The sequence below is a fragment of the Scleropages formosus genome, chromosome 9 (genome assembly GCF_900964775.1).
Source record: "Scleropages formosus chromosome 9, fSclFor1.1, whole genome shotgun sequence".
Taxonomy (NCBI): domain Eukaryota; kingdom Metazoa; phylum Chordata; class Actinopteri; order Osteoglossiformes; family Osteoglossidae; genus Scleropages; species Scleropages formosus.
In genome coordinates this window covers 30,518,913-30,533,608 of record NC_041814.1, presented here as the reverse complement: position 1 = coordinate 30,533,608, position 14,696 = coordinate 30,518,913, and the positions used below count along the sequence as shown (strand labels likewise).

At 50.3% G+C, this 14,696-nt stretch overlaps 1 protein-coding gene across 3 annotated transcripts in view; it reads left to right on the top strand.

Moving 5' to 3' along the window:
• The first annotated feature begins 1,786 nt into the window (after positions 1–1,786).
• The window catches only part of rhpn1 (rhophilin, Rho GTPase binding protein 1), a 30,336-nt gene continuing 17,426 nt past the window's right edge, over positions 1,787–14,696 (top strand). For 2 of the 3 annotated variants that reach the window (XR_003797922.1, XM_029255069.1), the window contains exons 1-14: positions 1,787–2,240; positions 5,945–6,060; positions 8,528–8,656; positions 9,570–9,645; positions 9,871–9,948; positions 10,276–10,329; positions 10,478–10,602; positions 10,802–10,968; positions 11,469–11,656; positions 12,203–12,359; positions 12,478–12,597; positions 12,991–13,185; positions 13,298–13,374; positions 14,104–14,250. Coding sequence is in view for 2 of the 3 variants with exons in the window: in XM_029255069.1 (XP_029110902.1) it covers positions 2,166–2,240; positions 5,945–6,060; positions 8,528–8,656; positions 9,570–9,645; positions 9,871–9,948; positions 10,276–10,329; positions 10,478–10,602; positions 10,802–10,968; positions 11,469–11,656; positions 12,203–12,359; positions 12,478–12,597; positions 12,991–13,185; positions 13,298–13,374; positions 14,104–14,250 (1,704 nt within the window). In the remaining variant the exon portion in view is untranslated. The remainder of the gene's footprint in view (positions 2,241–5,944; positions 6,061–8,527; positions 8,657–9,569; positions 9,646–9,870; positions 9,949–10,275; positions 10,330–10,477; positions 10,603–10,801; positions 10,969–11,468; positions 11,657–12,202; positions 12,360–12,477; positions 12,598–12,990; positions 13,186–13,297; positions 13,375–14,103; positions 14,251–14,696) is intronic. The other variant, XM_018749180.2, reaches the window with a different exon arrangement.

Below are 14,696 nucleotides of genomic sequence, written 5' to 3'. Positions count from 1 at the left end.
ACTCCAGCCCCACGGGTCTTAAATGTCTCAAACGCAGCATGTGTAACGGATACAGAAACATCGAGGTCTCTGGAGACGGACTTGCAGAGTTGAGATTGTCCCTTCTTGGTGACAGTCTTGTGTCTGACCTCCTCAGGCAGTTTTTTGGCTTCCCGTCTTTACTCCACGCTTACTGTGGTGCACACTGTGGCACAACACAGGAGATTGAGTCCTGTTCTTTATTCAAACTGAGTAAATGAGCTGTTTTTATAGTATCAGCACCTGCCAGTCCCCACAACAAACTCATTCTAGAATGTGCCAGTAATATTGTCGGGGTTATTTTAGGATTCCCTGTGGAATAAGCTTTGATTTAGAAATTAGATTTATAAATTATTCATAAATTGTTTGTTCTGTTCCATTGCAAACCAAAGAAATACCCACCCACGTGGATACCAAATTACATTTTTTATTCCAACAGTTTTCAGGAACAAGTGTTGCATTACTTGAAAAATGTGCACAAGTGCCAATATTTCTGGCCACGGCTGCATGCTAATATTCAATAAGGATATCAAATAAGAGCATAAAAAGACCTGTTTTAAGAACCTCCATTAATTTGTTTCACTATAAACTCTTCATCCAAACTTAAAAATGATCTGAATGGTAAGGAAGCCGTACCGTTACCGTCACAGTTTTTCTGCTGGAAAAACATTTAAACAGAACAAAATGCTTTTTCTTTCTAAGGATTTCACTTAAAAGCAGAAGAGATCTGACAGGCTGTTACCAACATTTTAAACCACTGCTTTTTTGATTTTGTATTTATTAACTTGGGTCACCTTACAAACAAAGTCCTCATGAAGGACTTCTCAGGACTACTTACTGTGGTACTCACTGGGGGAGGGTATTACTCTCTTAGTGCCTGTGGCACTTGCTCAGTTATTACTGCAATTCCTAACGTTTTATTTGCTGTGGTGTTTACTGACCTATTATTACTTACCTGGTACCGTGTAAAATTACTGCATTTTCTGTGGTACTTACTATGGCAGCTGCTATGGTTTTACAGTGCTATCGGAGGTGCTTACCGCGGTATCAGTGCGTTATTTTTTGCAGTACTGAGGTACTTACTACGGTACATAGCGCAGTATTACCGCAGTACTTTGTGGTGTTTGCTCAGGCATCACTTTGGTGCCTTCTGAGGCACGTATCGTGGTATTTACTAAAGTACTTTCGGTGGCGCTTATTATGGTACCTCACTCTTTCGGATGCTGAGGCAACGCGCCCGAAAGCCTTTGGCGCGAGGACTCCCAAAAGAGCGGGAAAGCGCGGGCGAGACGCGCGGGCAGGGCGACGGTGTAGACGCGGGGTCGCGCACGCCACTCCGAAATACCGGGCGGTACTGTGACCCACAGCCATTGTGCTCGAGTTTGGAGGCTCTGAAAGGGCAGGACTTTGTTTGTTTGTTTGTTTGTTTGTCTGTTTAGAACAGCGAAGTCCAGTGGGCAATGGACGCAAACACTCATTGGGAGTTGTGTTTAAATAGCGACGATGGAGCCGTCCCACGGACCCCCGCGTTCTCCCCCAGCCTTTGTTCCTCGGCCGACCGCCCTCCCCTCCTCCCCCTCCCGATGCCTTCGCGTTGCCAGGGGGAACCACATCTCGGCCCTTCCAAAGGATATTGAGGGCTGAATTCCGGGCTAACATTGGACTAACGCAACCGCCAGTCACGCTTCCTTTCCCCTCATTGGCCGTTCAGTACTTTTTGACCCCGCCCCTCCGAGTCCAGTCCCCACTGCGCGGAGTCAGCTGCGTGAGACAAACGGCGAATCGATAAGAAGCAACAAGTGGACCTGGAGCGCGAGACGGCGGTTGCGTCCCGTGGGAAACGCGGTCATTAATACATCCTGACGTTATACTGCAAGACGGGCACCGGTGGCGAAGAAGACGCTGCGCGAGCCTAACGCGTGTGGAGAAGAAGCTAAGTGGTCTTTTCCACCTGTCCGCGGAGGTTTGCGCAGGAAAATTAGACGCCCTGGGAGTTTCCGTCTGTCCGCGCGCGGCGCTCGAGTCGTGATGCAGGCGAGCAAAGGAAGGGCTGCCGGCGACGGCACGCGCACCGCGGTCTTGCGCGGGTAGCCCGCGCCGCGGAGGCCGTCGGAAGAGCGGGCTCGAGGGCAGCGCGTGCGTTCGGGATGTCCGACCACGGGTCGGAGGAAGCGCTCCCCCCGCCGGAGGACCACAGCGGCCGCGCAGGGAGCATGCGCAAGGTACGGGGCAGGTTATCGCCGTCGGTCACGTCAGCGTTATTACTGACGATACAAATCCACTTAGAGCACGTGACCCGTTTATCCAGCAGGGTGTTCGGACTGCTTCCCGCGGGTAAGTGCCTCGTTCAAGGGCACCAGTGCGGGAGTGTGAGATGGGACTCGAACCCGCACCCTGTCTGGTCCGGTCCGGTCCTGGCCTCTCCTCCGCAGTGGAGCGTATAGAACGCTGAACTGCTGATGACCGCGGTAATTACTGTGGTAATTCCTGCTAGTTGGTCGCACTGCCCTCAGCCAAGAGGAGAGATCTGTCACAGTGGATTTCCGTCACAGGCCCCCCCCCCCAAACGGGGTTGTTTAGTGAGATCGTGCTGCCGCACTTGTGAACACACTTGAAATGCTTCGTTGTGTGTTGCCTCACTAGGGTACAGACCACTGTCCTGCTGGTCTTCATGAACAAGACACACACACACACACACACACACACACACACACACACACACACACACACACACACACACACACACATTTTCAGAACCACTTGTCCCATACGGGGTCTCGGCAAACCGGAGCCTAAACTGGCAACACAGGGCGCAACGCTAGAGGGGGAGGGGACACACCCAGGACAGGACCCCAGTCCGCCACAAGGCACCGCATGCGGGGCTCGAACCCCAGACCTGCCAGAAAGCAGGTACAGGCCAAACCTGCTGCGCCACAACGCCCCTGTTGATACTTAATTTGCATGTATTCATGTGACGCACGCTTCCCCCTAAAGTGGTATGCAGTCACAGTAAACTAATATTTAGCCGATGCCTTTTTTTTCTGAGGTGACTGAGGCACCAGCGCTACCCGCTGTGCCACTCGCCCCACTTAATCGCAGCGTAATTCCTCGTTCGTACCTACATGTATCTATGAATAATGAGCTCCTTTGACTGGTTTTCCTGAGTCTTCTGTACCTCGATCAGTTTCTTCATCTTCACGCAACTTATTCTTTTGTTCAAGGTCATTTATAGCATCAATCAATCAACTTCAGAGCGACTTACCCATTTTTGTACTTTCTACTGTATTTAGGGCAAGTACCTCAATCCAGGGCGCTACCAGGGTGGTGGGATTCGAACCAGACCGCGCCGAGCCGACTGTTCTCACCCTCTCGGATACGTGGCTCGAGGGGGCGCTCTGTCCGTCCAAACCAGGAGCTTCGTTCTGATCGGTGGCACCAGCTGCCTGGTACAGCTCTGAGCCCAAGGGCTGCTGGGTAAAATTCCCCAAAAACAGCAGCGGATGTTATTGTGGCACTATTTTAAGCACCGCGCGGGAGGAACGGACCATTCGGTTGGTGTTTGTGTCGAACCTGAACTGGCATCTTAGAGAATCAGTCCTCCGGCTGAGCTCATCTTACCAGTGGAAAGTGAGGTATACGTGTACTGTGGTAAACCCAGGTGAGCAGTGAGGTGCTGCTACAGTCTGGTGTAGGGTGAACATTTGGGATAAAATATGACCGAGTCCTGGGTTTGGCAGCTTGGAGGTCGTGGGGGTTAGGGGTGGGGGAGGCAGGGTTAGCGTGTCAAAGACTTGCACAGATGGGGGAATTCTGGGAACTGCTGCCCCCCGGTGGCTAATCGGGGGCTGGAGCACGTCCAGGCTGGTAATCCCCAGAGGCACATGGAGGATTAACGGTCCTGCGGTCATAAAACAAATGGACGCTCAGGAACGACTTGGGACCAGTTCTGTTTCCGTGGTGATGGCCGAAGAGGTCGTCCTCGGGGGGCTGCGCTGTGGTCCATTCGTTGATGGGCAACGCTGCTGCTGTCCGCATGCACCTCGCCAACACGATGACCACATGCGGTTCATGTGAGGACCCAGAGTCTTGATCAGTGTTGCTCAATGAGGACCAACGTGGGAAACGGCAGTAAAGAGCTGCTATGAAACCTATGCAGAATGTCCTCAGATGTTTCCACAAGCACAAAGACTAATTTTTCAATCCCGGTTTTGTTCACAGCACTGTGCATGTGGAAGGTAGACTTTTAAAAACGTGGACTCATTTGGACTGTGCTTCTGGATAAATCTCTCGAGGACACTGCGGGCAGACAGCAAACAAGCAGGCGGAAGTCGAGTCGCATGAAATGATGAGAGGGCGAGGTTGTCGGACTTCGGACGCGTCGTGAGATGATTGGTCTCGAAAAGATGGGAAAAGTTGTAGGAGGAAGAAGCAGGATAAACAGGAACCACATGATGGACTTGCTGAGAGACGATGGACACAGCCCTTTCAACGCTGAGGGTGGGGGGGTGGGGGCGGAACTTTCTGGAGGAGCTCTGTGGTTATGGTCAACAGGAGTGGACATGGACTCGGTGGCACCTGACAACAACCCGGTGTCAATGTCCACATCCTAGGGAGACCTTGAGAGCTGCCCTGGAGTGCAAGACGTTCTTGAATGTTCTCGCTTGGGTTTCCCACCCCTACACGATGACTAGACGATGACTGGATGCTGACTAGATGAGGACGGGAGCCCCTCGGAAGAGGGCGGCCTTGACCACAGAGATTCCAGCGCTGCGCTCCACTTGTCTGATTTACCCATGGAGACGTCGGTGACCCTGAATGACCCAGGTCTTGTGTGAGCAGCAACGCCTCTTTACCGCCCGAGTCGTGCCGTGTCTCTGAACCTCGGAATAATCCGGAACCAGAGTGGACAGAGCACGTGTCCCTCTGGAACCCTCATTTTGGACACAAAGACGGCTGTTTGTGTTAGCCGTGAGCAGTAACTCACAGATATTGTGTGTGTGTGTGTGTGAGAGAGAGACTTGGCAGAGCGTTAAGCGGGACGGGGACAATCGGCCCGTTGTCTCACTCAGTCACTCGCCGTCTTTAATTATCTTTAATTTTTTTGTCCCATGCTTTTGATGACCTCGTTTCCCACAGCTACTGTAGTAGAATACCATGAAGTCCTTTTGTGACACTGCTGCACTGTCCCAGTTTGGCAGCAAACGACCGTCTTCGCGCAGGTTCAGGTACTGCAGCCCCGCAGTGGAGTGGCGTCCTGTCCGAGGTGGACTGGAAGAGGCTTTGGACCGGCAGGACCCTGCGGTGGACAGATGGACACTTATAATGGATTTGGGGGGGCTCCAAGGAGCTGAGAAACTGGCAAAGAAAATTCCAGTAATTGTGGACTTTCACCTCTGTTTTGATGAGAGAGGAAGTGAGAAGATGAACGAGACGATAGTGATGAGTTACTATGATTATTACTTTAAATTATGAGTTATTCAATGTTTATCTTTATTATTGTTGTTGTTCTCGGATGTAATAACATTTGATGTACAGGATTTCTACCCTTCTGTCTCCCTGAAGCACAGGTGCATTATGCGTAAAGGGGCTGTAAAGGAGAAGGTAAAATTGTGGTGAACGTTGAGGGAAACGGAGTAGCGAACGTGAGTGCAATTATGGGTGAAACGGGATTCTTTAACTGAACCGATGGCCCCTCCTTCCTCTGGAGGGCCTCAGTCGCCGTTTTGTGGTACAAATGCGGTGCAAAAATAAAGGTAATTTCGCGGTGTCGCGCCGACTGGTTACAAATAGACAGTCGATTTGTCATTCAAACCCAAGTGTGAGATAGTGATGGGTATGCAAATAAGCCCTGTGATGTCGCAGCTGTTTAGCTGCATAAAATTGGTTCTGCAGTTCAATGACTGTGTGTGTTTGCTCCCACCCCCAGGGCTGCGACCCCATGCTGATGACTCTGCGCAGTCGACTGCAGCATCGGAGGGCCAGGATCAACCAGCAGATCAACAAAGAGCTGCGCATGCGTGCCGGGGCTGAGAACCTGTTCAGGTAAAGGGGGCGGGACTGTGGGTGTGGCCAATCCTGCTACTTGAGACTGGACTTTGCTTTACTTAGCTCAGCTCCGTCGATCTGTCAGAAGCATGACGCTCTCTTCGTCGTCATCGCTGCCTCTGAGGATTGTGGGATTGTTTTGCTGGTTTCTCGGGGCATCACTGTGTGGTGATGTTGGGGTCAGAGGTCGCCGTTAAACAGTCCAAGTGAGCAATTTGGTTCAGGAGACTCCAGCTGTTCTTATTGGTGGGAGCAGTTTACTGCACTAGTACCATGCTTACTCCATCCCCTCCCAGGCTACACGTGTCACACGGTTCTCATCACTCATCTTACAAGAGTTTGGCTGGAAAGTTCAGCCAAAAAAACAAAAATGTGCCTTTTGTTTTTGCCCCCCACCCCCGTTCCCCCGACTGCTTCCTCATTAGTGCCTCAACAGTGTTTATCTCACCACGGTAATGAGGACATTTTTTTTCAAACCCCATTTGGAGCGCCGGCTCAGGGAAATGAAACGCGGAGCCCCACTGTCAGCCCTGCACACCACGGAACCCAGAGCCACACGTGTTTGGCGTGTGAAGGTCAGCAGGGGGCATAGTTGTTACACCTCCTGTCTTTGCGCTTGAAGGAGGCAGGTTCGAATCCCACCTCCTGCTGTGGTACTCCACCCAGATAGAGTAAAAAACGCCCAGCTCTGCGACTGGGTAAATCGGTGTAAGTTACTCAACGCAGGAGAAGATCGATGGATAAATAAATAGGTGTAAACAAAGGGGCGTGGCCACTGTGACAAACAGACAGTATTTTTCAAATCTATTCAGCTGAGTAACTTTTTTTTACTGTATCAATTCAGGGTAAGTACCTTGCTTGAGGGGGACTACAGTAGGAGGGGGGATTTTGAACCTGTGACCTCCAGGTCCAAAGGAGCGCTGGGGGCCCAGCTCCCACTTGGGAAACTCATGACTTTTTTTAAATGCTGTTTTTGCTGAGTAAGGTCTCTGCACTGCTGTGCTCAGCTCTCACCCTTCAACACTGTCACTCCGCTGTACTACTCCTACCGCAGTATTTTTAATGACTTGCCCGCTCCAACCACTTCTTGATGGCACCAATGCTGTTATTCCAAAAGCACCCAGTCTCAGTAGGAGGACAGCTCCCTGTGCGTGCTGTGGGGGGGGGCACTTTGCGCACATCAGAATCGAGGCTTTGTGTGTGTGTGTGTGTGTGTGTGTGTGTGTGTGTGTGTCCCTCCTGTGAGTAGATGAGTTTGCTATTAAAGGTGTTGCCAGATTTGTTTCTTTACCCAGCTGTGTGTTTGAGAGATGGTCGGCATGACGACCTAGATGACTGGGGGGGGGGATGTGTTTATATGTGCGCCTCCCCTTCAGTGACAACTCGCCTTCCTGCCGTGCTGAGGGGTGACTCACCAACAGGGGAACTAAAGGTCCTCACACTGCTCCCAGTGACCTGTTTTGTGTGATTTCTCACCAGTAATGTACCAGTTACTGAAAACACCCACTCACTCACTCTCTCACACACACACACACACACAGAGCGAATGGAGACCCCTCCTCGTCCCTTCCGCTGTGATGAGTTTGTCACCTTCAGGTGTCCACCACCTGCTGTGGCTATTGGTCACTTGGTGATTGTGGTCGTGTGTGTGTGTGTGTGCGCGTGCGTGCGTGCGCACGCGCACGCAGTGAAGATGTGCTCATGAAGATGTTGTGCGCGGTCACTCCCAGTTATCACTAGAGCGGACAGTGGTCAGTGGTACAGGTACAGCATCGCTGAAGGTCCCTCTGTGAGTCGGGTCTCTGGTGGGCGGGGCTCCACTGTGGATAGGAGCTCTGGTGAGTGTGTGGGATGTACGGTTTGGGTTGGCCTGCATGGTGTGTAATAATTCAGCTCATTATTACTGCACCTCTAGGAGTCTCAAGGAGGTGTGGCTGGTGAAGGTGAGCGTGTCGCCTTCGCCGCTCTCCTAACGAGAGGACAATCTGCACTTGTCTTGTTCCCTTGATCATGAAACTACACAGCAGAAGCAAATTTGTGGGGTGCGTGTGTGTCATAGAAGATGCAACGCATCTCTCTCTCTCACACACACTCTGCAGCCTACTGTCTGTGTAGAGCTGCTTCAGGACCTCAGGATTCCTGGGTTCCTCTTCAAAGAGCTCCCTGCCCACCTCTGTGTTGGACTGTGGTTTGCGAAGAAGAGTGTTTGTTCAAATCCCACTCCGTTTCTTTGGGTTGTTTCCTCTCCTACCGCAGCGTGTGTGGTTCTTCTGTTTTTTTTTTTTTTTTTTTTTTTTTTGTGCGAGTTCAGTCATGGAAAGATGACTCTTCTGTTCCAGTAAAACCAAACAGAACAGCGGAATTAAGCGGAGTCAAACCAATCCTGTTCCTTCCTGCTAAATTCCACTCCACTGGGGGTGTCTGTGAGACTGGGTGCACTCCCCCTGCTCTCTCACCCACCCAGGGCCACCACCAATCACAAGGTGAGGGAGACTGTGGCGCTGGAGCTCAGCTTTGTCAACTCCAACCTGCAGCTGCTGAAAGAGGAGCTGGAGGAGCTCAACAGCAACATGGAGGTCTACCAGACAGAAAGGTGGGTGGGACACACACCCTCATACACACTCCCTCGTACACACGCTGTGGCGTGTCCCGTAACTCTACGACTCCGGCAGAGACACAGAACGGCACAACATGGGTTCAACAGCACAGGCTTCCCTCACGTAATGAGTGCTATTTGCTCCCAAAGATCTGACCGTGAGGCCAGTTCTCATGAAAAAAGAACTCTTAATTTATATTGGAAAATTTAGTTCCTGAGTAACAAAAGTGATCCAGACGTGAAAAATTTTTGTTGTGTCTTTTAAACACAGAGGAAATCTAATTCAAATTAGAATATCAGAACCGCTCTGGACACCTTTAAATCCAAGCTTCAAACCTTCATGTTCAAAAAGTGTTATAATACGTATTTTTATGTCCTCCAATCTCATCATTTACCTTATTATAGTTTTCTCTCTTTATTTTGGTGTTCTTTTAAATGCCAACATTAATTTCTTTGCTTTGGAGTATTGTTCTTTCTTTTTTTTTTTAAAGCACTCTGAAGAGCTACTTTCGAGGCACTGTTTAAAATAAATATCACTGCATTAACAGTACATCACAAGATAACTTCTATAATGTGTTTCTGTAACCTTAATTCAGTATTCATTTTCATTATTTCTGGCTTTATGCTGATAGGTATGGCTTTCCTTTGCCTTTCCAACTTTTAGCACTTTTTTTTGTGCTCAATATCACAGTATGTAGTGGGTTTACACCAACATGGTGGGTTTGGCAGACAGGGAGTTAACCTCCCCAGATGGTGTGGGGTCAAACTGGACGGGATTGCGTATGTGCCACATCACAGAGCTGTGTGTGTGTGTGTGTGTGTGTGTGTGTGTGTGTGTGGGGCTGTTGAACCCTGGTGTGTAACAGTCTAACGTCGTGTTTCTTTTGTTGCGGCTCTTCATTTTTGGCAGTGAGTCGGTCAACGTACCCATGATCCCGCTGGGCTTGAAGGAAACTAAAGAGGTGGACCTCTCCGCTGCACTGAAGGTATGGATGACATCTCTCAGATGATATGGAGGTTCAGAAGCTTGGCCACATCAAGAGGTAGATGGGCTCAGTCCCCCCTGGAAGGGAAATGCTCTTGAACCTTTGAGATCCCTTGCAGAGAGCAGACGAAACCTGGACATGGAAGGGGAATGTAGCGTGTTCAGATCCCACAGAGACCTTGAATGTCAGTCATGTAAGGCTATTTCTGCCCCTCTTACCCCACAGGACTTCATCTGCGAGCACTACGGTGAAGATGGCTTGCAGTACGAGAACGAGATCAGGGAGCTCGCGGACCTTCGACAGGTGAGGATGGTGCTGACTGTGTGGGTGTGGTCGTAGCGACTGGGAGTTGAAGCGCTTTCCTTTACCCTTAAAAGCAGCTTCTCTAAGTGCTTTAGAGTAAAAAATACATGGGTTACAACTCTAAAGAAACAAAGTTAATGGTAAATGTCAGTATTTAGAAGAGCAGAAAACATAATAAAGAGACTTTAGTTGTGAGATGAATCCCGGGAGTGAAAGGGGACACAAACATAGTGACTGAACATGTGGGTCTGAAGCCTGGATTTAAAGGTGTCCAGAGCAGCTCTGATATTCTGCATTTATGAATTAGATTTTCTCTGTGTTTAAAAGATGATGGAGTTTTTCATATTTGGAGGAGGTGAACATGCTGTCGGCACATTTCAGGTAGGGCTGTCAGCGTGCGATCAGGTCCTTGTTTGGTTCTAAGCTCAGAACTTAGTCTTGATTATAGCGAGCCCCCTGAGGCAGTGGGTAGTGACTGACCAGTTAGTGGAAGGATGGGCCACATGACAACGTATGGGTATCCCATCAGGCCATGCGCACCCCCAGCCGCAGCGAGGCGGGCGTGGAGCTGTTGATGGAGTACTACAACCAGCTGTACTTCTTGGACCAGCGCTTCTTCCCTGTTGGCAAGACCCTGGGCGTGTACTTCCACTGGTAGGGTCCCACCCCCCTACCCCACGACTGGACAACCACTAACCACTTTGCTAGCGACTGTCCAGAAAACTTTTTACAAAATCCATTTCGACTGGACCGGGACTTGAACCTGCAACCATTTGCTCACAGTTCCCACCGCCATGTAATGCTGGGTTGGATCCAATGTGACCACGCCCCTGTACTGTGACCCTGCCCCCAGGTATGACTCCCTCACAGGTGTGCCCTCCTGCCAGCGGGCCCTGGCCTTTGAGAAGGGCAGCGTCCTCTTCAACATGGGGGCACTTTACACTCAGATCGGTGCCCGCCAGGACCGCTGCACCAGCGAGGGCATTGACAGCGCCATCGAGGCCTTCCAGCGCGCTGCCGGTAAGCCCCGCCCCATTCGTCCACACATCGCCAGGAACTCTCATGGTGATCCGGATCCTTTCCTGGAAGCAATGAGTGCAAAGCTGAGTGGAGGTGGTGGTGGGGGGGGGGCACCCTGGATGGGACTTCTGTCTATCAAAGGCAAACAGTATGACATATTGAAAATTGTAGTCACTTTCAATATTTAAATGAAGTGTTTTTATGGCGGGGGTCGGGGGGGGGGGGGAGGGGTACCGATTAACTGACCACTTAAATTTTTAAAAAATTTATTATACTAAAATAAATAATTGGACTTGACTGTCTTTCTGGTATCTGGTCACCCACAGGTGTGGTTGTGTGCGGATTCACTGTACACCCATGTATCCATGTTCTCTCTCGCTCTCTCACACACACTCCTGCTGTATCATCTTCTAAACAGCATTATCTCCCAAGTTTAATGTGTGACAACATATTTGCACCAGTGCTGATTGTTGTTCTGTGTGTGTGTGGGCTCATGCCAGGAGCATTCAGCTATCTGAAGGAGAACTTCTCCAACGCGCCCAGCCTGGACATGAGCGCTGCCTCACTGGCCATGCTCGTGCGCCTCATGCTGGCCCAGGTGCAGGAGTGTGTGTTTGAGCGTGTGCTGCTGCTTCTGCGGGATGACCAGTTCACCACCCACCTGCAGGTGGCGCAGGAGGCGGCGCAGGTCAGTGTGAGCGACACATGCGCGCGCGCGCGCACACACGCACACGCACACGCAGGGCCGAGGTACGGTGGGTTTTCCCACATCAACGCGTTTCCAGCAAGACACGATAGGAGCGTTGCACCGCCTTCATTCCACTCACTGCCACAGTGTCTACAGCTCCGGTCTGGTGTCCCTGAGTGTCAGTGACCGGGAACACGATGAGGAATGCTGACCGTGTTTATGGGATGAGTCAATCGACAGTCAGGACTGACCAGGAGCTGTGTTTATACTCATTAATATTAAATATGGTATGAAATATATTGATTAGAGCTCTTTACATTACGCACTGTAACCAGCACCTAAATTGTATTATCTGTTCTTGATTGGACGCTTTGTGGTTAAAGGGAATTTATAGTTGTGAACAAAACGAGTTATGAACAGACTAATAGTTCATGAATATGAACCATTCTGACATGCACACGTGTGTTTGAGTGAATAAAAAATATTGCATGTGATGTGACCATGCTGACCACACTGACTGTACCAGTGCTCCTGCCCCCCCTCCAGGTTTCGGACATGTACTGGCTCGTTCTGCAGACCATGGGGCAACCGCTGGTCAAGGACTACGTTCCTTTCTCCTGGGCCACCATGGCACAGGTCAAGACGGAGCACTTCCGTGCACTTTCTCACTATTACGCCGCCGTGGCCCTCTGTGAGCACGCTCGTGAGTGTCCTTTAACACGGGGTTGTGGGTTTGATTCACCAGATTGTAGAAACTAAAATTTCAAACCCTTACCAGAAATGAAACGCACTCTTCCTGCTGTATGCGTGCATGCCTCTAGAGTCCACACAGTGGGACGATGGCGCTGGGGAGCGCGCCCTGCACCACTTCCACACGAGCACGCCCAAAGGACCGCCCCTCGGCCACGTTTTGCAGGACCCTGAGGAGAGGCGCAAGCTTGGTTAGTGGCGTTCATTTTACCCCATCAGCACAGGGTAAGTAGCTCAATCAAGGGTGCAACGGCAGGAGGTGGGATTCGAACCAGGGTCCCTTGTGTGCATAAGCAACCAATGTATGTAAGGAAAGACAATGGCAAAATAATATAATCGCTGCACCACCTACTGGCCCTGGCTCTGTTTACCTAGCTGTGTGTGTATGGGACAGCTAGTGGTGTAGTGGTTAGAGCTGCCTTTGGACTCAAAGTTGTAGGTTTGAATCCCATCTCTGGCTGGTGTACCCTTGCGAAAGGTACTTACCCTGAATTGCTCCAATAAAATTAAATAATTGTGAATTGCTTTGAAGAAAAGAATCAGCTAAATGAATGTAGTGTGTGTGTGCGTGCGTGCGTGTCCAGGTAAAGCACACCTGCGGCGTGCCATCATGCGCCACGAGGAGGCCATGCGTGTGCACAGCCTCTGTAAGATCCTGCGGAAGATGGACATCCTGCAGGAGGTGCTGTCCTTGATGCACAAGCGCTCGCTGCACTGCTACTCCCACATCGATCACGAGGATGACTTCTTTGAGACGGTCGAGGCGCCCGATGTGCAGTGTGAGTGGGTGGGGCGGGCCATGCCATTGGTGGCGTGTGTGTGTGTGTAAGCACTAGGGCTCATAGCTCACACCTCTGACTGCCGGTGCACCGTTTCCTCCCGCTGTCACAGCAAAGACTGAACAGAAGCCGGAAATAAAGACCCCCGACTTCTCCAGAGTGCAGGTGACGGACATCTTCCGGCGGCTGGTAAGCATCCGTGGGACTGGAACACAATGTCACTGCAGCTGTCCAAGCATGCGGGTTCAAATCCCACCTCATGCTGTAGTCCCCTTGATTGAGGTACTGATGCTGTAAGAATGACCCAGCTGTGTACTTGGGTAAATCAGTGTAAGTGCCAGTGAAGTAGTACAGGTGGTCGTGACACTATTTTACTGCAGGCATGAATGGTTTACTATAAGTAAGTTCTACTTAGTGGAAAAAGTAATGTTGTTTATGTTTCAACAATGTCAATATACAGTAGTAATATGTAAATGTAGTACAGTATTGTCATATTTTAGTGCTGCATTGTTATTGTCTTTTGCTTTTTCTTTTCTGCACCACCAGAACACTCAGACTTTTACTTCCACTTTCACCTGCTGGACAGTGTAAACAAAAAGTAGAATGGGGGAAGGACAAAGGAAAAGTAGTGTAAACAAAACACAGTGATTTGCTGGACACCCAGACTGTAAGAGCTGCGGAGTCCATTGGGTGTTGTTGTATCGCTACACGTTACAGCTCATTCGGAACTCAGGACCTGAATGACGGGGTGAAGGGACGGCTGTCGGAAGGAACCCCTGTACTACTGAGTTGTGTTTTGTGCTGCACTGCCAGGGTCCTCGGTGGGACCTGAACCCAAGTTGATCTGGGAAAACTGGAAAACATCTCACTCTCCACTAAGTGTGTGTGTGTGTGTGTGTGTGTGTGGGGCACTCGCAGGGCCCGCTGCCCATCTTCTCTGCCCGGAACCGCAGGAGCGCTCCACGGGTCGTGATCCTGCAGCGGTCCGACGGAGGCCTGGGGCTCACGCTGAGGGGCGACTCTCCTGTGCTCGTAGCCGGGGTCGTTCCCGGGGGCTGCGCCGCGGTGAGAACACACCGCACACACTCTTTGACCGTGACACCTCAACAGTCCCCACCCAAAACTGGCCCCAAGGAGCCATGTCTGCACTGCACATCATAATCGATCATCCATAATCTATGATCTACTTGTAAGGACACATTAATATTACACTACTGGCATCCAGCTACAAACTTACTTAATGCAACTGGGTACCACAGTGTACTGTATGTCCTAATGCCCCAAATTTGCATATATTTACATAAATTTGCATGTATTTACATAGTATCACCAGCTGCACATTTTTTAATCTCATTACTATGCTCGCATTACTTATATCCTCATAAACACCCCCTAAGTATCTGTAGTGTTTACTGCATTTTCTTTTTGTTATTATGTGGTTAATGCACTGCTAACATTGTTCTATGTGTTGCATGTGTCTGAAGGATTTGCTTTGTCTTGTAGCTATTGCA